The 22,578-nt window shown below is 41.4% G+C and overlaps 1 protein-coding gene across 1 annotated transcript; it reads right to left on the minus strand.

Moving 5' to 3' along the window:
* Positions 1-2,979: 2,979 nt before the first annotated feature.
* On the minus strand, positions 2,980-4,584 carry LOC137359248 (uncharacterized protein DDB_G0283357-like; the record flags this gene model as incomplete). Its single annotated transcript, XM_068025307.1, has 3 exons — positions 2,980-3,210; positions 3,321-3,719; positions 4,069-4,584. Coding segments are annotated over 3 exons (1,146 nt in total), but the record flags the coding sequence as incomplete, so codon positions are not given.
* Between the last annotated feature and the right edge of the window lie 17,994 nt (positions 4,585-22,578).

Below are 22,578 nucleotides of genomic sequence, written 5' to 3' on the forward strand. Positions count from 1 at the left end.
AATGTGTAGGTGTTTGTTCTGCGATGAAAGGTCGGTGTTGTTGAATTTCTTGGTGTTTTTCCCTTTTGAGGTTGTTGTTAAATGTGTTCGTGTTTTTTTCTCTGACTGAATGTGTTGATGAATTTTTTGGTGCTTCTCTTCTGTTGAGGTTGTTGTTGCATTTGTTGGTGTTCCTTCCCTGTTCACGTTGCTGTTGAATTTGTTGGTGTTTCTCTGCTGTTGAGGTTGTTGTTGAATTTGTTGATGTTCTTCCTGCATTCAAATTGTTGTTGAAGTTGTTGGTGCTTCTCTCCTCTTGAGGTTGTTGTGCATTTCTTGGTTTTTCTCTGCTGTTGAGGTTGTTGTTGAATTTGTTGGTGCTTTTCTCCTGTTGAGGTTGTTGTAAAAGTTGGTGTTCTTTCCCTGTTCAAGATTTTGTTGAATTTGTTGGTGGTCTTCTGTCCTCTTGAGGCTGTTGTTGAATTTGTTGGTGTTTGTCCTTGAGGTAGTTGGTGCATTCATTGTTGTTTCTCTGCTGTTGAGGTTATTATTGACTTTGTTGGTGTTTTTCTCCTGTTTAGGTACTTGATGAATTATTTGTTGTTCTTGATTAATTGTTTTGTGTTCTTTCTCCGTTCATGTTGTTGAAATTGTTCTTGTTATTCTCCTGCTGAGGTTTTTGAAATTGTTTGTGTTTTCCTCCTGTTGAGGTTGTTGGAAAATGTGTTGGTGTTTTTCTCTGACTAAAGTTGTTGTTGAATGTGTTGGTGTTCTTCCCCCGTTCCGGTTGTTGTTGTATTTGTTGGTGTTTCTCTCCTCTTGATGTTGTTGTTGAATTAGTTGGTGTTCTTTCCCTGTTCAAGCTGTTGTTGAATTTATTGGTGTTCCCCTCCTCTTGATGTTGTTCTTGAATTTGTTGGTGTATGTCCTTGAGGTTGTTGGTGCATTCAAAGAACAAACCTCCTCTGGTCGCCACATTACCAAAAGGATGCGGATGCTTTGGAGAGGGTGCAGAGGAGGTTCACCAGGATGTTGCCTGGTATGGAGGGCGCTAGATATGAAGAGCGGTTGAGTAGATTAGGATTATTTTCATTAGAAAGACGGAGGTTGAGGGGGGACCTGATTGAGCTGTACAAAATCATGAGAGGTATAGACAGGGTGGACAGCAAGAAGCTTTTTCCCAGAGTGGGGGATTCAATTACGAGGGGTCACGAGTTCAAAGTGAGAGGGGAAAAGTTTAGGGGGGAAATGCGTGGAAAGTTCTTTACGCAGAGGGTGGTGGGTGCCTGGAATGCGTTGCCAGCGGAGGTGGTAGATGCGGGCACGATAGCGTCTTTTAAGATGTATCTAGACAGATACATGAATGAGCAGGAAGTAAAGAGATACAGACCCTTAGAAAATAGGCGACATGTTTAGATAGAGGATCTGGATCGGCGCAGGCTTGGAGGGCCGAAGGGCCTGTTCCTGTGCTGTAATTTTCTTTGTTCTTTGTTCTTTGTAGTACAGCACAGGAACAGGCCATTCGGCCCTCCAAGCCTGCGCCGATCTTGATGCCTGTTTGAACTAAAACATTCTGCACTTCTGGGGCCCATATCCCTCTATTCCCTTGCTATTCATGTATTTGTCAAGATGTCTCTTAAACGTCGCTATCGTATCTGCTTCCACCACCTCCCCCGGCACTCACCACCCTCTGTGTAAAGAACTTGCCTCGCACATCCCCTCTAAACTTTGCCCCTCTCACCTTAAACATATGTCCCCTAGTAACTGACTCTTCCACCCTGGGAAAAAGCTTCTGAATATCCACTCTGTCCATGCCGCTCATAACTTTGTAAACCTCTATCATGTCGCCCCTCCACCTCCGCCGTTCCAGTGAAAACAATCCGAGTTTTTCCAACCTCTCCTCATAGCTAATGCCCTCCAGACCAGGCAACATCCTGGTAAACCTCCTCTGTACCCTCTCCAAAGCCTCCACGTCCTTCTGGTAGTGTGGCGACCAGAATTGCACGCAATATTCTAAACTAAGATTCTGTACAGCTGCAACATGACTTGCCAATTTTTATACTCTATGCCCCGACCGATGAAGGCAAGTATGCCGTATGCCTTCTTGACTACCTTATCCATCTGCATTGCCATTTTCAGTGACCTGTGGACCCGTATGCCCAGATCTCTCTGCCTGTCAATACTCCTAAGGGTTCTGCCATTTACTGCATACCTCCCACCTGCATTAGACCTTCCAAAATGCATTACCTCACATTTGTCCGGATTAAACTCCATCTGCCATTTCTTTGCCCAAGTCTCCAACATATCTATATCCTGGTGTATCCTCTGACAATCATCATCATTATCCACCAGCCTTTGTGTCGTCCACAAACTTACTAATCAGACCAACTACATTTTCCTCCAAATCATTTCTATATACTACAAGCAGTGAAGGTCCCAGCACAGATCCCTGTGGAGCACCACTAGTCACATCCCTCCATTCAGAAAAACACCCTTCCACTGATACCCTCTGTCTTCTATGACTGAGCCAGTTCTGTATCCATCTTGCCAGCTCACCTCTGATCACTTGCGACTTCACCTTTTGTACCAATCATGTGGGACCTTGTCAAAGGCTTTACTGAAGTCCATATAGATAACATCCACTGCCCTTCCTTCATCAATCATCTTTGTCACTTCCTCAAAAAACTCAATCAATTTAGTGAGACAAAACCTCCCCTTCACAAAACCATGCTGTCTCTTGCTAATAAGTTTGTTTGTTTCCAAATGGGAGTAAATCCTGTCCCGAAGAATCCTCTCTAATAGTTGGTGTTTATCTGCTGTTGAGGTTATTATTGAATTTGTTGGTGTTTTTCTCCTGTTGAGGTTCGTGATGAATTTTTTTGGTGTTCTTTCTCCATTCAAGTTGTTGTTGAATTTGTTGGTGTTCTCTCCTGTTGAGGTTGTTGTTGAATTTTTTGGTGTTTCTCTGCTGTTGAGGTTGTTGTTGAATTTGTTCGTATTTCACTCCTGTTGAGGTTGTTTTATTTGTTGGTGATTATCTCCTGTTGAGGTTGTTCTTGTATTTTTTGGTGTTTCTCTCCTGTTGAGATTGTTGTTGAATTTGTTGGTGTTTTTTCTCCGGCTGAAGGTGTTGTTGAATTTGTTGGTGCTTTTTTGTGGAGGTTGTTGAAATTGCTGGTATTTTTCCCCAGATGAGGTTGTTGTTAATGGTGTTGGTGTTTTTTTCTCCAGCTGAAGGTGTTGTTCAACTTGCTGTTGTTTTTCTCCTGTTGAGGTTGCTGATGTATTTGTTGTTATTTTACTCCGGTTGAGGTTTTTGTTGAATTTGTTGGTGTTCTTACCCGGCTCAAGTTGCAGTTGAATTTGTTGATGCTCTTTTCCTGTTCCAGTTGTTGAATTTGTTGGTGTTTCTCATCTCTTGAGGTTATTGTTGAATTTGTTAGTGTTTCTCCTGGCGTTTGTTGGCGCATTTGTTGGTGTTTCTCTGCTGTTGAGGTTCTTGATGAATTGTTTGGTGTTCTCTCTCCATTCATGCTGTTATTGAATTTGTTGGTATTTCGGTCCTCTTGAGGTTGTTGTTGAATATGTTGGTGTTTCTTCTTGAGCTTGTTAGTGCATTTGTTGATGTTTCTCTGCTGTTGAGGTTGTTGTTGAATTTCTTGGTGTTTCTCTCTTGTTGAGATTTTTGTTGAATTTGTTGGTGCATTTTTGTTGAGGTTGTTGAAATTGCTGGTTTTCCCCTGTTGACGTTGTTGTTAAAGTTATTGGTGTTTTTTCTATGGTTGAAGGTGTTGTTGAATTTGCTGTTGTTTTTCTCCTGTTGAGATTGTTATTTAATTTGTTGTTGTTTCTCCGCTCTTGAGGTGGTTGTTCTATTTGTTGGTTCTCTTTCCCTGTTCACGTTGTTATTGTATTTGTTGGTGTTCTTTCCCTGTTCACGTTGTTGTTGAATTTGTTGGTGTTTCGCTCATGTTGAGGTTGTTTTTGAATTTGTTGGTGCGCTTTCCCTGTTCAAGTTGTTGTTGAATTTGTTGCCGTTTTTCTCATGTTGAGGTTGTTGTTAAGTGTGTTGGTGTTTTTTTCTCTGACTGAAGGTGTTGATGAATTTGGTGCTTCTTTGCTGTTGAGGTTGTTGTTGAATTTGGTGGTGTTTCTCCTTGAGGTTGTTGGTGCATTTATTGGTGTTTCTATTCTGTTGAGGTTACTGTTGAATTTTTTGGTGTTGTTACTCCATTCAAGTTCTTGTTGAATTTGTTGGTGTTTCCTGTTGAGTTTGTTTTTGAGTTTGTTGGTGTTCTTTCCCTGTTCAAGCTGTTGATGAATCTGTTGGTGTTTTTCTTCTGTTGAGGTTGTTGTTAACTGTGTTGGTGCTTTATCTCTGACTAATTGTGCTGTTGAATATTTTGGTGTTTTCACCTGGAGGTTTTTGTTGAATTTGTTGGTGTTTCTCACCTCTTGAGGTTGTTGTTGAATTTGTTGCTGTTCTTTCCCTATTCGAGATGTTGTTGAAGTTTGTTGATGTTTCTTTCCTGTTGAGGTTGTTGTTGAGTTTGTTGGTGTATTTCCCCGGTTGAGATTGTTTTTCAATTTGTTGGCGTTTTTCTCCTTTTGAGGTTGTTGTTGAATTTATTGGTGTTTTCCCCTGTTGAGGTTGTTGTTGAATTTGTTGGTGTTTTCCCCTGTTCAAGTTGTTGTTGAATTTGTTGGTGCATTTTCCCTATTCAAGATGTTGTTGAATTTGTTGGTCTTTCTATGGTCTTGAGATTGTTGTTGAATTTGCTGGTGTTTCTCCCCTGTTGAGGTTGTTGTTGAATCTGTTGGTGTTCTTTCTCCTCTTGAGGTTGTTCTTGCATTTGTTGGTGTTTCTCTGCTGTTGAGGTTGTGAAGGAATGGCCACTAATCACCAAGTCAGAATGGGACATGGGACTTGGAGGGGAAGTTGGAAGTGATGGTGTGACCAAGTTTGGCTGCCCTTGTCCTTCCAGGTGCTCTGCGTGTTGATTTTGGATGTGGCAGAGCAGGTGGAATCCCTCACAGATTCACATCTAATAAACGGCTAGGCCAACAGTGCAGCACAACCTCATTACTGACCCTCCGACAGGGCGGCGCACCCTCAATGCAGACACTCCAACACTGCAGCACTCCCTCAGTACTGACCCACAAACAGTGAGAAGCTCCCTCAGTACTGACACTCCAACAATGCAGCATTCCCTCAGTGCTAACGCTCTGGCAGTGAATCGCTGCCTCTGTACTGACTGTGCAGCACTCTCCTCCAGCCCCGACAACCCTCCCTATATCTGTCACCTCCTCCAGCCTCAACAACCCTCCCTATCTCTGTCACCTCCTCCAGCCCCGACAACCCTCCCTATCTCTGTAACCTCCTCCAGCCCCTACAGCTCTCCCTATCTCTGTAACCTCTTCCAGCCCCGACAACCCTCCCTAACTCTGTAACCTCCTGCAGCCCCTACAATCTTCCCTATCTCTGTAACCTCCTCCAGACCCGACAACCCTCCTTATCTCTGTAACCTCCTCCAGCCCCTACGACCCTCCCTATCTCTGTAACCTCCTCCAGCCCCGACAATACTCCCTATCTCTGTAACCTCCTCCAGCCCCGACAACCCACCTTATCTCTGTAACATCCTCCAGTCCCTACAACCCTCCCTATCCCTGCAACCTCCTCCAGCCACTACAACCCACCCTTTTGCTGTAACCTCCTCCAGCCCACTAAAACATTTCCTATCTCTGTAATCTCCTCCTGCCACGACAATCCTCCCTATCTCTGTAACCGCCTCCAGCCCCTACAACCCTCCCTATCTCTGTAACCTCCTCCAGCCCCGGCAACCCTCCATATCTCTGTAACACTGTCCAGCGACTACAAACCTCCCTATCTGTGTAAACCCCTCCAGCCCCAACAAACCTCCCTATCTCTGTAAATCACTCCAGCTCCCACAACCCTCCCTATCTCTGTAACCTGCTCCAGCCCCTACAACCTTGCCTATCTCTGTAACCTCCTCCAGCCCCGACAACCCTCCCTATCTCTGTCACCTCCTCCAGCCTCAACAACCCTCCCTATCTCTGTCACCTCCCCCAGCCCCGACAACCCTCCCTATCTCTGTAACCTCCTCCAGCCCCTACAACTCTCCCTATCTCTGTAACCTTTTCCAGCCCCGACAACACTCCCTAACTCTGCAACCTCCTCCAGCCCCTACAATCTTCCCTATCTCTGTAATCTCCTCCAGCCCCTACAACCCTCCTTATCTCTGTAAACTCCTGCAGCCCCTACGACCCTCCCTATCTCTGTAACCTCCTCCAGCCCCGACAACACTCCCTATCTCTGTAACCTCCTCCAGCCCCTACAACTCTCCCTATCTCTGTAACCTTTTCCAGCCCCGACAACCCTCCCTAACTCTGTAACCTCCTCCAGCCCCTACAATCTTCCCTATCTCTGTAATCTCCTCCAGCCCCTACAACCCTCCTTATCTCTGTAAACTCCTCCAGCCCCTACGACCCTCCCTATCTCTGTAACCTCCTCCAGCCACTACAACCCACCCTATTGCTGTAACCTCCTCCAGCCCACTAAAACATTTCCTATCTCTGTAACCTCCTCCTGCCACGACAATCCTCCCTATCTCTGTAACCGCCTCCAGCCCCTACAACCCTCCCTATCTCTGTAACCTCCTCCAGCCCCGACAACCCTCCATATCTCTGTAACCCTGTCCAGCCCCTACAAACATCCCTATCTGTGTAAACCCCTCCAGCCCCTACAAACCACCCTATCTCAGTAAATCACTCCAGCCCCCACAACCCTCCCTATCTCTGTAACCTGCTCCAGCCACTGCAATCCTCCCTAGCTCTGTAACTTCCTCCAGCCCCACAAAACTCCCTATCTCTGTAACCTCTTCCAGCCCCTACAAACCTCCCTATCTCTAACATCCTCTAGCCCCTACAACCCTCCCTATCTCTGTAACTTGCTCCAGCCCCGACAACCCTCCCTATCTCTGTAAGCTCCTCCAACCCCTAAAACCCTCAGTACCTCTGTAACCTGCTCCAGCCCCTACAACCCTCCCTATCTCTGCAACCTCCTCCAGCCCCTTCAACCCTCCCCATCTCAGTAACCTCCTCCAGCCCCTACAACCCTCCCTATCTCTGTAACCCCGTACAGCCCTAAAAACCTCCCTATCTCTGTAAGCACCTCCAGCCTCTACAAACATCCCTATCTCTGTAAACCCCTCCAGCCCCAACAATCCTCCCAATCTCTGTAACTTCCCCCAGCCCCCACCACCCTCCCCATCTCTGTAACCTCCTCCAGCCCCTACAATTCTCCCTATCTCTGTAACATGCTCCAGCCCCTACAACACTCCCTATCCCTGTCACCACCTCCAGCCCCTACAACCCTCCCTCTCTCTGTAAACCCCTCCAGCCCCCACAACCCTCCCTATCACTGTAAACCTCCTCCAGCCACTACAATCCTCCCTATCTCTGTAACTTGCTCCAGCCCCGACAACCCTCCCTATCTCTGTAAGCTCCACCAGCCCCTAAAACCATCCCTATCTCTGTAACCTGCTCCAGCCCCTACAACCCTCCCTATCTCTCTAACCTCCTCCAGCCCCTTCAACCCTCCCTATCTCAGTAACCTCCTCCAGCCCCTACAACCCTCCCTATCTCTGTAACCCAGTACAGCCCTAAAAACCTCCCTATCTCTGTAAGACCCTCCAGCCCATACAAACCTCCCTATCTCTGTAAACCCCTCCAGCCCCTACAAACCTCCCGAACTCTGTAAACTCCTGCAGCCCCGACTAAACTCCCTATCTCTGTAACCTGCTCCAGCCCCTACAACACTCACTATCTCTGCAAAATCCTCCAGCCCCTACAACCCCCCTATCTCTGTAAACCCCTCCAGCCCCCACAACCCTCCCTATCACTGTTAACCACCTCCAGCCATTACAATCCTCCCAATCTCTGTAACTTCCTCCAGCTCCTACAACACCCCCTATCTCTGTAACTTCCTCCAGCACCCACAACACTCCCTATCTCTGTAACCTCATCCATCCCCTACAAACCTCCCTATCTCTAACATCCTCTAGCCCCGACAACCCTCCCTATCTCTGTAACTTGCTCCAGCCCCGACAAGCCTCCCTATCTCTGTAAGCTCCAACAGCCCCTAAAACCCTCCCTATCTCTGTCACCTGCTCCAGCTCCTACAACCCTCCCTATCTCTGTAACCTCCTCCAGCCCCTTCAACCCTCCCCAACTCAGTAACCTCCTCCAGCCCCTACAACCCTCCCTATCACTGTAACCCCGTACAGCCCTAAAAACCTCCCTATTTCTGTAAGCCCCTCCAGCCTCTACAAATCTCCCTATCTCTGTAAACCCCTCCAGCCCCTACAGACCTCGCTAACTCTGTAACCTCCTCCAGCCACGACTACCCTCCCTATCTCTGTAACCTCCTCCAGCCCCAAAAACCCTCCCTATCTCTGGAACCACCTCCAGCCCCTACAACCTTCCCTATCTCTGTAACCTCCTCCAGCCCCTACAACCCTCACTATCTCTGTAACCTCCTGCAGCCCCTACGAACCTCCCTATCTCTGGAACCTCCTCCAGCCCCGACAACACTCCCTATCTCTGTAACCTCCTCCAGCCCCGACAACCCACCCTATTGCTGTAACCTCCTCCAGCCCACTAAAACATTTCCTATCTCTGTAACCTGCTTCTGCCCCGACAATGCTCCCTATCTCTGTAACCGCCTCCAGCCCCTACAACCCTCTATCTCTGTAACCTCCTCCAGCCCCGACAACCCTCCATATCTCTGTAACCCTGTCCAGCCCCTACAAACCTCCCTATCTCTGTAAACGACTCCAGCCCCTACAACCTTCCCTATCTCTGTAACCACCTCCAGCCCCCACAACCCTCCCTATCTCTGGAACCTCTTCCAGCCCCCTAAAACCTTCCCTATCGCTGTATACAGCTCCAGTCCGACAACATCTATATTATTCATTAAATAATGCAGCATTCTCCAAATCAATCCCGCGAATATTCTCTCGTTCTCCAGATCAATCTCTATAATAATCCCTCATTCTCCAGATCACTCTCTATAATAATCCCTCATTCTCCAGATCACTCTCTATAATAATCCCTCAATCTCCAGATCACTCTCTATAATAATCCCTCATTCTCCAGATCACTCTCTGTAATAATCCCTCATTCTCCAGATCAATCTCTATAATAATCCCACATTCTCCAGATCACTCTCTATAATAATCCCTCATTCTCCAGATCACTTTCTATAATAATCCCTCATTCTCCAGATCACTCTCTATAATAATCCCTCATTCTCCAGATCACTCTCTATAATAATCCCTCATTCTCCAGATCACTCTCTATAATAATCCCTCATTCTCCAGATCACTCTCTATAATAATCCCTCATTCTCCAGATCAATCTATATAATAATCCCTCATTCTCCAGATCAATCTCTATAATAATCCCTCATTCTCCAGTTCAATCTCTATAATAATCCCTCATTCTCCAGATCAATCTCCATAATAAACCCTCATTCTCCAGATCACTCTCTATAATAATCCCTCATTCTCCAGATCACTCTCTATAATAATCCCCCATTCTCCAGATCACTCTCTATAATAATCCCTCATTCTCCAGATCACTCCCTATAATAATACCTCATTCTCCAGATCACTCTGTATAATAATCCCTCATTCTCCAGATCACTCTCTATAATAATGCCTCATTCTCCAGATCACTCTCTATAATAATCCCTCATTCTCCAGATCAATCTCTATAATAATCCCTCATTCTCCAGATCAATCTCTATAATAATCCCTCATTCTCCAGATCACTCTCTATAATAATCCCTCATTCTCCAGATCACTCTCTATAATAATCCCTCATTCTCCAGATCACTCTCTATAATCATCCCTCATTCTCCAGATCACTCTCTGTAATAATCCCTCATTCTCCAGATCACTCTCTATAATAATCCCCCATTCTCCAGATCACTCTCTATAATAATCCCTCATTCTCCAGATCAATCTCTATAATAATCCCTCATTCTACAGATCAACCTCTATAATAATCCCTCATTCTCCAGATCACTCTCTATAATAATCCCCCATTCTCCAGATCACTCTCTATAATAATCCCTCATTCTCCAGATCAATCTCTATAATAATCCCTCATTCTCCAGATCACTCTCTATAATAATCCCTCATTCTCCAGATCAATCTCTATAATAATCCCTCATTCTCCTGATCACTCTCTATAATAATCCCTCATTCTCCTGAACACTCTCTATAATAATCCCTCATTCTCCAGATCACTCTCTATAATAATCCCTCATTCTCCTGATCAATCTCTATAATAATCCCTCATTCTCCATATCACTCTCTATAATAATCCCTCATTCTCCAGATCAATCTCTATAATAATCCCTCATTCTCCAGATCACTCTCAATAATAATCCCTTATTCTCCAGATCACTCTCTATAATAATCCCTCATTCTCCAGATCACTCTCTATAATAATCCCTCATTCTCCAGATCACTCTCTATAATAATCCCTCATTCTCCAGATCAATCTCTATAATAATCCCTCATTCTCCAGATCACTGTCTATAATAATCCCTCATTCTCCAGATCACTCTCCATAATAATCCCTCATTCTCCAGATCAATCTCTATAATAATCCCTCATTCTCCAGATCACTCTCTATAATAATCCCTCATTCTCCAGATCACTCTCTGTAATAATCCCTCATTCTCCAGATCACTCTCTATAATAATCCCTCATTCTCCAGATCACTCTCTATAATAATCCCTCATTCTCCAGATCACTCTCTATAATAATCCCTCATTCTCCAGATCACTCTCTATAATAATCCCCCATTCTCCAGAACACTCTCTATAATTATCCCTCATTCTCCAGATCACTCTCTATAATAATCCCTCATTCTCCAGATCACTCTCTATAATAATCCCTCAAGCTCCAGATCACTTTCTATAATAACTCCTCATTCTCCAGATCAACCTCTATAATAATCCCTCATTCTCCAGATCACTCTCGGTAATAATCCCTCATTCTCCAGATCACTCTCTATAATAATCCCACATTCTCCAGATCACTCTCTATAATAATCCCTCAAGCTCCAGATCACTCTCTATAATAACTCCTCATTCTCCAGATCACTCCCTATAATAATCCCTCATTCTCTAGATCATTCTCTATAATAACCCCTCATTCTCCAGATCACTCTCTATAATAATCCCTCATTCTCCAGATCACTCTCTATAATAATCCCTCATTCTCCAGATCACTCTCTATAATAATCCCCCATTCTCCAGATCACTCTCGATAATAATCGCCCATTCTCCAGATCACTCTCTATAATAATCCCTCATTCTCCAGATCACTCTCGATAATAATCCCTCATTCTCCAGATCACTCTCTATAATAATCCCTCATTCTCCAGATCACTCTCTATAATAACCCCTCATTCTCCAGATCGCTCTCTATAATAATCCCTCATTCTCCAGATCAATCTTTATAATAATCCCTCATTCTCCAGATCAACCTCTATAATAATCCCTCATTCTCCAGATCACTCTCTATAATAATCCCTCATTCTCCAGTTCAATCTCTATAATAATCCCTCATTCTCCAGATCACTCTCTATAATAATCCCTCATTCTCCAGATCACTCTCCATAATAATCCCTCATTCTCCAGATCAATCTCTATAATAATCCCTCATTCTCCAGATCACTCTCTATAATAATCCCTCATTCTCCAGATCACTCTCTATAATAATCCCTCATTCTCCAGATCACTCTCTATAATAATCCCTCATTCTCCAGATCACTCTCTATAATAATCCCTCATTCTCCAGATCACTCTCTATAATAATCCCACATTCTCCAGATCACTCTCTATAATAATCCCTCAAGCTCCAGATCACTCTCTATAATAATTCCTCATTCTCCAGATCACTCCCTATAATAATCCCTCATTCTCCAGATCACTCTCTATAATAACCCCTCATTCTCCAGATCACTCTCTATAATAATCCCTCATTCTCCAGATCACTCTCTATAATAATCCCTCATTCTCCAGATCACTCTCTATAATAATCCCCCATTCTCCAGATCACTCTCGATAATAATCCCCCATTCTCCAGATCACTCTCTATAATAATCCCTCATTCTCCAGATCACTCTCGATAATAATCCCTCATTCTCCAGATCACTCTCTATAATAATCCCTCATTCTCCAGATCACTCTCTATAATAACCCCTCATTCTCCAGATCGCTCTCTATAATAATCCATCATTCTCCAGATCAATCTCTATAATAATCCCTCATTCTCCAGATCAACCTCTATAATAATCCCTCATTCTCCAGATCACTCTCTATAATAATCCCTCATTCTCCAGATCACTCTCTATAATAATCCCTCATTCTCCAGATCACTCTCTATAATAATCCTTCATTCTCCTGATCAATCTCTATAATAATCCCTCATTCTCCAGATCACTCTCTATAATAATCCCTCATTCTCCAGATCACTCTCTATAATAATCCCTCATTCTCCAGATCAATCTATATAATAATCCCTCATTCTCCAGATCAATCTCTATAATAATCCCTCATTCTCCAGATCACTCTCTATAATAATCCCTCATTCTCCAGATCACTCTCTATAATAATCCCTCATTCTCCAGATCAATCTATATAATAATCCCTCATTCTCCAGATCACTCTCTATAATAATCCCTCATTCTCCAGTTCAATCTCTATAATAATCCCTCATTCTCCAGATCACTCTCCATAATAATCCCTCATTCTCCAGATCACTCTCTATAATAATCCCCCATTCTCCAGATCACTCTCTATAATAATCCCTCATTCTCCAGATCACTCCCTATAATAATACCTCATTCTCCAGATCACTCTCTATAATAATCCCTCATTCTCCAGATCACTCTCTATAATAATGCCTCATTCTCCAGATCACTCTCTATAATAATCCCTCATTCGCCAGATCAATCTCTATAATAATCCCTCATTCTCCAGTTCAATCTCTATAATAATCCCTCATTCTCCAGATCAATCTCCATAATAAACCCTCATTCTCCAGATCACTCTCTATAATAATCCCTCATTCTCCAGATCACTCTCTATAATAATCCCTCATTCTCCAGATCACTCTCTATAATAATCCCTCATTCTCCAGATCACTCACTATAATAATACCTCATTCTCCAGATCACTCTCTATAATAATCCCTCATTCTCCAGATCACTCTCTATAATAATGCCTCATTCTCCAGATCACTCCCTATAATAATACCTAATTCACCAGATCACTCTCTTTAATAATCCCTCATTCTCCAGATCACTCTCTATAATAATCCCTCATTCTCCATATCACTCTCTATAATAATCCCTCATTCTCCAGATCACTCTCTATAATAATCCCTCATTCTCCAGATCACTCTCTATAATAATCCCACATTCTCCAGATCACTCTCCATAATAATCCCTCAAGCTCCAGATCACTCTCTATAATAATTCCTCATTCACCAGATCACTCCCTATAATAATCGCTCATTCTCCAGATCACTCTCTATAATAACCCCTCATTCTCCAGATCACTCTCTATAATAATCCCTCATTCTCCAGATCACTCTCTATAATAATCCCTCATTCTCCAGATCACTCTCTATAATAATCCCCCATTCTCCAGATCACTCTCGATAATAATCCCCCATTCTCCAGATCACTCTCTATAATAATCCCTCATTCTCCAGATCACTCTCTATAATAATCCCTCATTCTCCAGATCACTCTCTATAATAACACCTCATTCTCCAGATCGCTCTCTATAATAATCCCTCATTCTCCAGATCAATCTCTATAATAATCCCTCATTCTCCAGATCAACCTCTATAATAATCCCTCATTCTCCAGATCACTCTCTATAATTATCCCTCATTCTCCATATCACTCTCTATAATAATCCCTCATTCTCCAGATCAATCTCTATAATAATCCCTCATTCTCCAGATCACTCTCAATAATAATCCCTCATTCTCCAGATCACTCTCTATAATAATCCCTCATTCTCCAGATCACTCTCTATAATAATCCCTCATTCTCCAGATCACTCTCTATAATAATCCCTCATTCTCCAGATCAATCTCTATAATAATCCCTCATTCTCCAGATCACTGTCTATAATAATCCCTCATTCTCCAGATCACTCTCCATAATAATCCCTCATTCTCCAGATAAATCTCTATAATAATCCCTCATTCTCCAGATCACTCTCTATAATAATCCCTCATTCTCCAGATCACTCTCTGTAATAATCCCTCATTCTCCAGATCACTCTCTATAATAATCCCTCATTCTCCAGATCACTCTCTATAATAATCCCTCATTCTCCAGATCACTCTCTATAATAATCCCTCATTCTCCAGATCACTCTCTATAATAATCCCCCATTCTCCAGAACACTCTCTATAATTATCCCTCATTCTCCAGATCACTCTCTATAATAATCCCTCATTCTCCAGATCACTCTCTATAATAATCCCTCAAGCTCCAGATCACTTTCTATAATAACTCCTCATTCTCCAGATCAACCTCTATAATAATCCCTCATTCTCCAGATCACTCTCTGTAATAATCCCTCATTCTCCAGATCACTCTCTATAATAATCCCACATTCTCCAGATCACTCTCTATAATAATCCCTCAAGCTCCAGATCACTCTCTATAATAACTCCTCATTCTCCAGATCACTCCCTATAATAATCCCTCATTCTCTAGATCATTCTCTATAATAACCCCTCATTCTCCAGATCACTCTCTATAATAATCCCTCATTCTCCAGATCACTCTCTATAATAATCCCTCATTCTCCAGATCACTCTCTATAATAATCCCCCATTCTCCAGATCACTCTCGATAATAATCGCCCATTCTCCAGATCACTCTCTATAATAATCCCTCATTCTCCAGATCACTCTCGATAATAATCCCTCATTCTCCAGATCACTCTCTATAATAATCCCTCATTCTCCAGATCACTCTCTATAATAACCCCTCATTCTCCAGATCGCTCTCTATAATAATCCCTCATTCTCCAGATCAATCTTTATAATAATCCCTCATTCTCCAGATCAACCTCTATAATAATCCCTCATTCTCCAGATCACTCTCTATAATAATCCCTCATTCTCCAGTTCAATCTCTATAATAATCCCTCATTCTCCAGATCACTCTCTATAATAATCCCTCATTCTCCAGATCACTCTCCATAATAATCCCTCATTCTCCAGATCAATCTCTATAATAATCCCTCATTCTCCAGATCACTCTCTATAATAATCCCTCATTCTCCAGATCACTCTCTATAATAATCCCTCATTCTCCAGATCACTCTCTATAATAATCCCTCATTCTCCAGATCACTCTCTATAATAATCCCTCATTCTCCAGATCACTCTCTATAATAATCCCACATTCTCCAGATCACTCTCTATAATAATCCCTCAAGCTCCAGATCACTCTCTATAATAATTCCTCATTCTCCAGATCACTCCCTATAATAATCCCTCATTCTCCAGATCACTCTCTATAATAACCCCTCATTCTCCAGATCACTCTCTATAATAATCCCTCATTCTCCAGATCACTCTCTATAATAATCCCTCATTCTCCAGATCACTCTCTATAATAATCCCCCATTCTCCAGATCACTCTCGATAATAATCCCCCATTCTCCAGATCACTCTCTATAATAATCCCTCATTCTCCAGATCACTCTCGATAATAATCCCTCATTCTCCAGATCACTCTCTATAATAATCCCTCATTCTCCAGATCACTCTCTATAATAACCCCTCATTCTCCAGATCGCTCTCTATAATAATCCATCATTCTCCAGATCAATCTCTATAATAATCCCTCATTCTCCAGATCAACCTCTATAATAATCCCTCATTCTCCAGATCACTCTCTATAATAATCCCTCATTCTCCAGATCACTCTCTATAATAATCCCTCATTCTCCAGATCACTCTCTATAATAATCCTTCATTCTCCTGATCAATCTCTATAATAATCCCTCATTCTCCAGATCACTCTCTATAATAATCCCTCATTCTCCAGATCACTCTCTATAATAATCCCTCATTCTCCAGATCAATCTATATAATAATCCCTCATTCTCCAGATCAATCTCTATAATAATCCCTCATTCTCCAGATCACTCTCTATAATAATCCCTCATTCTCCAGATCACTCTCTATAATAATCCCTCATTCTCCAGATCAATCTATATAATAATCCCTCATTCTCCAGATCACTCTCTATAATAATCCCTCATTCTCCAGTTCAATCTCTATAATAATCCCTCATTCTCCAGATCACTCTCCATAATAATCCCTCATTCTCCAGATCACTCTCTATAATAATCCCCCATTCTCCAGATCACTCTCTATAATAATCCCTCATTCTCCAGATCACTCCCTATAATAATACCTCATTCTCCAGATCACTCTCTATAATAATCCCTCATTCTCCAGATCACTCTCTATAATAATGCCTCATTCTCCAGATCACTCTCTATAATAATCCCTCATTCGCCAGATCAATCTCTATAATAATCCCTCATTCTCCAGTTCAATCTCTATAATAATCCCTCATTCTCCAGATCAATCTCCATAATAAACCCTCATTCTCCAGATCACTCTCTATAATAATCCCTCATTCTCCAGATCACTCTCTATAATAATCCCTCATTCTCCAGATCACTCTCTATAATAATCCCTCATTCTCCAGATCACTCACTATAATAATACCTCATTCTCCAGATCACTCTCTATAATAATCCCTCATTCTCCAGATCACTCTCTATAATAATGCCTCATTCTCCAGATCACTCCCTATAATAATACCTAATTCACCAGATCACTCTCTTTAATAATCCCTCATTCTCCAGATCACTCTCTATAATAATCCCTCATTCTCCATATCACTCTCTATAATAATCCCTCATTCTCCAGATCACTCTCTATAATAATCCCTCATTCTCCAGATCACTCTCTATAATAATCCCACATTCTCCAGATCACTCTCCATAATAATCCCTCAAGCTCCAGATCACTCTCTATAATAATTCCTCATTCACCAGATCACTCCCTATAATAATCGCTCATTCTCCAGATCACTCTCTATAATAACCCCTCATTCTCCAGATCACTCTCTATAATAATCCCTCATTCTCCAGATCACTCTCTATAATAATCCCTCATTCTCCAGATCACTCTCTATAATAATCCCCCATTCTCCAGATCACTCTCGATAATAATCCCCCATTCTCCAGATCACTCTCTATAATAATCCCTCATTCTCCAGATCACTCTCTATAATAATCCCTCATTCTCCAGATCACTCTCTATAATAACACCTCATTCTCCAGATCGCTCTCTATAATAATCCCTCATTCTCCAGATCAATCTCTATAATAATCCCTCATTCTCCAGATCAACCTCTATAATAATCCCTCATTCTCCAGATCACTCTCTATAATTATCCCTCATTCTCCAGATCACTCTCTACAATAATCCCCCATTCTCCAGATCACTCTCTATAATAATCCCTCATTCTCCAGATCACTCTCTATAATAATCCCCCATTCTCCAGATCACTCTCGATAATAATCCCCCATTCTCCAGATCACTCTCTATAATAATCCCTCATTCTCCAGATCACTCTCGATAATAATCCCTCATTCTCCAGATCACTCTCTATAATAATCCCTCATTCTCCAGATCACTCTCTATAATAACCCCTCATTCTCCAGATCGCTCTCTATAATAATCCATCATTCTCCAGATCAATCTCTATAATAATCCCTCATTCTCCAGATCAACCTCTATAATAATCCCTCATTCTCCAGATCACTCTCTATAATAATCCCTCATTCTCCAGATCACTCTCTATAATAATCCCTCATTCTCCAGATCACTCTCTATAATAATCCTTCATTCTCCTGATCAATCTCTATAATAATCCCTCATTCTCCAGATCACTCTCTATAATAATCCCTCATTCTCCAGATCACTCTCTATAATAATCCCTCATTCTCCAGATCAATCTATATAATAATCCCTCATTCTCCAGATCAATCTCTATAATAATCCCTCATTCTCCAGATCACTCTCTATAATAATCCCTCATTCTCCAGATCACTCTCTATAATAATCCCTCATTCTCCAGATCAATCTATATAATAATCCCTCATTCTCCAGATCACTCTCTATAATAATCCCTCATTCTCCAGTTCAATCTCTATAATAATCCCTCATTCTCCAGATCACTCTCCATAATAATCCCTCATTCTCCAGATCACTCTCTATAATAATCCCCCATTCTCCAGATCACTCTCTATAATAATCCCTCATTCTCCAGATCACTCCCTATAATAATACCTCATTCTCCAGATCACTCTCTATAATAATCCCTCATTCTCCAGATCACTCTCTATAATAATGCCTCATTCTCCAGATCACTCTCTATAATAATCCCTCATTCGCCAGATCAATCTCTATAATAATCCCTCATTCTCCAGTTCAATCTCTATAATAATCCCTCATTCTCCAGATCAATCTCCATAATAAACCCTCATTCTCCAGATCACTCTCTATAATAATCCCTCATTCTCCAGATCACTCTCTATAATAATCCCTCATTCTCCAGATCACTCTCTATAATAATCCCTCATTCTCCAGATCACTCACTATAATAATACCTCATTCTCCAGATCACTCTCTATAATAATCCCTCATTCTCCAGATCACTCTCTATAATAATGCCTCATTCTCCAGATCACTCCCTATAATAATACCTAATTCACCAGATCACTCTCTTTAATAATCCCTCATTCTCCAGATCACTCTCTATAATAATCCCTCATTCTCCATATCACTCTCTATAATAATCCCTCATTCTCCAGATCACTCTCTATAATAATCCCTCATTCTCCAGATCACTCTCTATAATAATCCCACATTCTCCAGATCACTCTCCATAATAATCCCTCAAGCTCCAGATCACTCTCTATAATAATTCCTCATTCACCAGATCACTCCCTATAATAATCGCTCATTCTCCAGATCACTCTCTATAATAACCCCTCATTCTCCAGATCACTCTCTATAATAATCCCTCATTCTCCAGATCACTCTCTATAATAATCCCTCATTCTCCAGATCACTCTCTATAATAATCCCCCATTCTCCAGATCACTCTCGATAATAATCCCCCATTCTCCAGATCACTCTCTATAATAATCCCTCATTCTCCAGATCACTCTCTATAATAATCCCTCATTCTCCAGATCACTCTCTATAATAACACCTCATTCTCCAGATCGCTCTCTATAATAATCCCTCATTCTCCAGATCAATCTCTATAATAATCCCTCATTCTCCAGATCAACCTCTATAATAATCCCTCATTCTCCAGATCACTCTCTATAATTATCCCTCATTCTCCAGATCACTCTCTACAATAATCCCCCATTCTCCAGATCACTCTCTATAATAATCCCTCATTCTCCAGATCAATCTCTATAATAATCCCTCATTCTCCAGATCACTCTCTATAATAATCCCTCATTCTCCAGATCAATCTCTATAATAATCCCTCATTCTCCAGATCAACCTCTATAATAATCCCTCATTCTCCATATCACTCTCTATAATAATCCCTCATTCTCCAGATCACTCTCTATAATAATCCCCCATTCTCCAGATCACTCTCTATAATAATCCCTCATTCTCCAGATCAATCTCTATAATAATCCCTCATTCTCCAGATCAACCTCTATAATAATCCCTCATTCTCCAGATCACTCTCTATAATAATCCCTCATTCTCCAGATCACTCTCTATAATTATCCCCCATTCTCCAGATCACTCTCCATAATAATCCCTCATTCTCCAGATCAATCTCTATAATAATCCCTCATTCTCCAGATCACTCTCTATAATAATCCCTCATTCTCCAGATCAATCTCTATAATAATCCCTCATTCTCCTGATCACTCTCTATAATAATCCCTCATTCTCCTGAACACTCTCTATAATAATCCCTCATTCTCCAGATCACTCTCTATAATAATCCCTCATTCTCCTGATCAATCTCTGTAATAATCCCTCATTCTCCATATCACTCTCTATAATAATCCCTCATTCTCCAGATCAATCTCTATAATAATCCCTCATTCTCCAGATCACTCTCAATAATAATCCCTCATTCTCCAGATCAACCTCTATAATAATCCCTCATTCTCCATATCACTCTCTATAATAATCCCTCATTCTCCAGATCACTCTCTATAATAATCCCTCATTCTCCAGATCAACCTATATAATAATCCCTCATTCTCCAGATCACTCTCTATAATAATCCCTCATTCTCCAGATCAATCTCTATAATAATCCCTCATTCTCCAGATCAACCTATATAATAATCCCTCATTCTCCAGATCACTCTCTATAATAATCCCTCATTCTCCAGATCACTCTCTATAATAATCCCCCATTCTCCAGATCACTCTCCATAATAATCCCTCATTCTCCAGATCAATCTCTATAATAATCCCTCATTCTCCAGATCACTCTCTATAATAATCCCTCATTCTCCAGATCAATCTCTATAATAATCCCTCATTCTCCTGATCACTCTCTATAATAATCCCTCATTCTCCTGAACACTCTCTATAATAATCCCTCATTCTCCAGATCACTCTCTATAATAATCCCTCATTCTCCTGATCAATCTCTATAATAATCCCTCATTCACCATATCACTCTCTATAATAATCCCTCATTCTCCAGATCAATCTCTATAATAATCCCTCATTCTCCAGATCACTCTCAATAATAATCCCTCATTCTCCAGATCACTCTCTATAATAATCCCTCATTCTCCAGATCACTCTCTATAATAATCCCTCATTCTCCAGATCACTCTCTATAATAATCCCTCATTCTCCAGATCAATCTCTATAATAATCCCTCATTCTCCAGATCACTCTCTATAATAATCCCTCATTCTCCAGATCACTCTCTATAATAATCCCTCATTCTCCAGATCACTCTCTATAATAATCCCTCATTCTCCAGATCACTTTCTATAATAATCCCTCATTCTCCAGTTCAATCTCTATAATAATCCCTCATTCTCCAGATCAATCTCTATAATAATCCCTCATTCTCCAGATCAATCTCTATAATAATCCCTCATTCTCCAGATCACTCTCAATAATAATCCCTCATTCTCCAGATCACTCTCTATAATAATCCCTCATTCTCCAGATCACTCTCTATAATAATCCCTCATTCTCCAGATCACTCTCTATAATAATCCCTCATTCTCCAGATCAATCTCTATAATAATCCCTCATTCTCCAGATCACTGTCTATAATAATCCCTCATTCTCCAGATCACTCTCCATAATAATCCCTCATTCTCCAGATCAATCTCTATAATAATCCCTCATTCTCCAGATCACTCTCTATAATAATCCCTCATTCTCCAGATCACTCTCTGTAATAATCCCTCATTCTCCAGATCACTCTCTATAATAATCCCTCATTCTCCAGATCACTCTCTATAATAATCCCTCATTCTCCAGATCACTCTCTATAATCATCCCTCATTCTCCAGATCACTCTCTATAATAATCCCCCATTCTCCAGAACACTCTCTATAATTATCCCTCATTCTCCAGATCACTCTCTATAATAATCCCTCATTCTCCAGATCACTCTCTATAATAATCCCTCAAGCTCCAGATCACTCTCTATAATAACTCCTCATTCTCCAGATCAACCTCTATAATAATCCCTCATTCTCCAGATCACTCTCTGTAATAATCCCTCATTCTCCAGATCACTCTCTATAATAATCCCACATTCTCCAGATCACTCTCTATAATAATCCCTCAAGCTCCAGATCACTCTCTATAATAACTCCTCATTCTCCAGATCACTCCCTATAATAATCCCTCATTCTCTAGATCATTCTCTATAATAACCCCTCATTCTCCAGATCACTCTCTATAATAATCCCTCATTCTCCAGATCACTCTCTATAATAATCCCTCATTCTCCAGATCACTCTCTATAATAATCCCCCATTCTCCAGATCACTCTCGATAATAATCGCCCATTCTCCAGATCACTCTCTATAATAATCCCTCATTCTCCAGATCACTCTCGATAATAATCCCTCATTCTCCAGATCACTCTCTATAATAATCCCTCATTCTCCAGATCACTCTCTATAATAACCCCTCATTCTCCAGATCGCTCTCTATAATAATCCCTCATTCTCCAGATCAATCTTTATAATAATCCCTCATTCTCCAGATCAACCTCTATAATAATCCCTCATTCTCCAGATCACTCTCTATAATAATCCCTCATTCTCCAGATCAATCTCTATAATAATCCCTCATTCTCCAGATCACTCTCTATAATAATCACTCATTCTCCAGATCACTCTCCATAA

Source organism: Heterodontus francisci, unplaced genomic scaffold (genome assembly GCF_036365525.1).
Source record: "Heterodontus francisci isolate sHetFra1 unplaced genomic scaffold, sHetFra1.hap1 HAP1_SCAFFOLD_124, whole genome shotgun sequence".
Taxonomy (NCBI): domain Eukaryota; kingdom Metazoa; phylum Chordata; class Chondrichthyes; order Heterodontiformes; family Heterodontidae; genus Heterodontus; species Heterodontus francisci.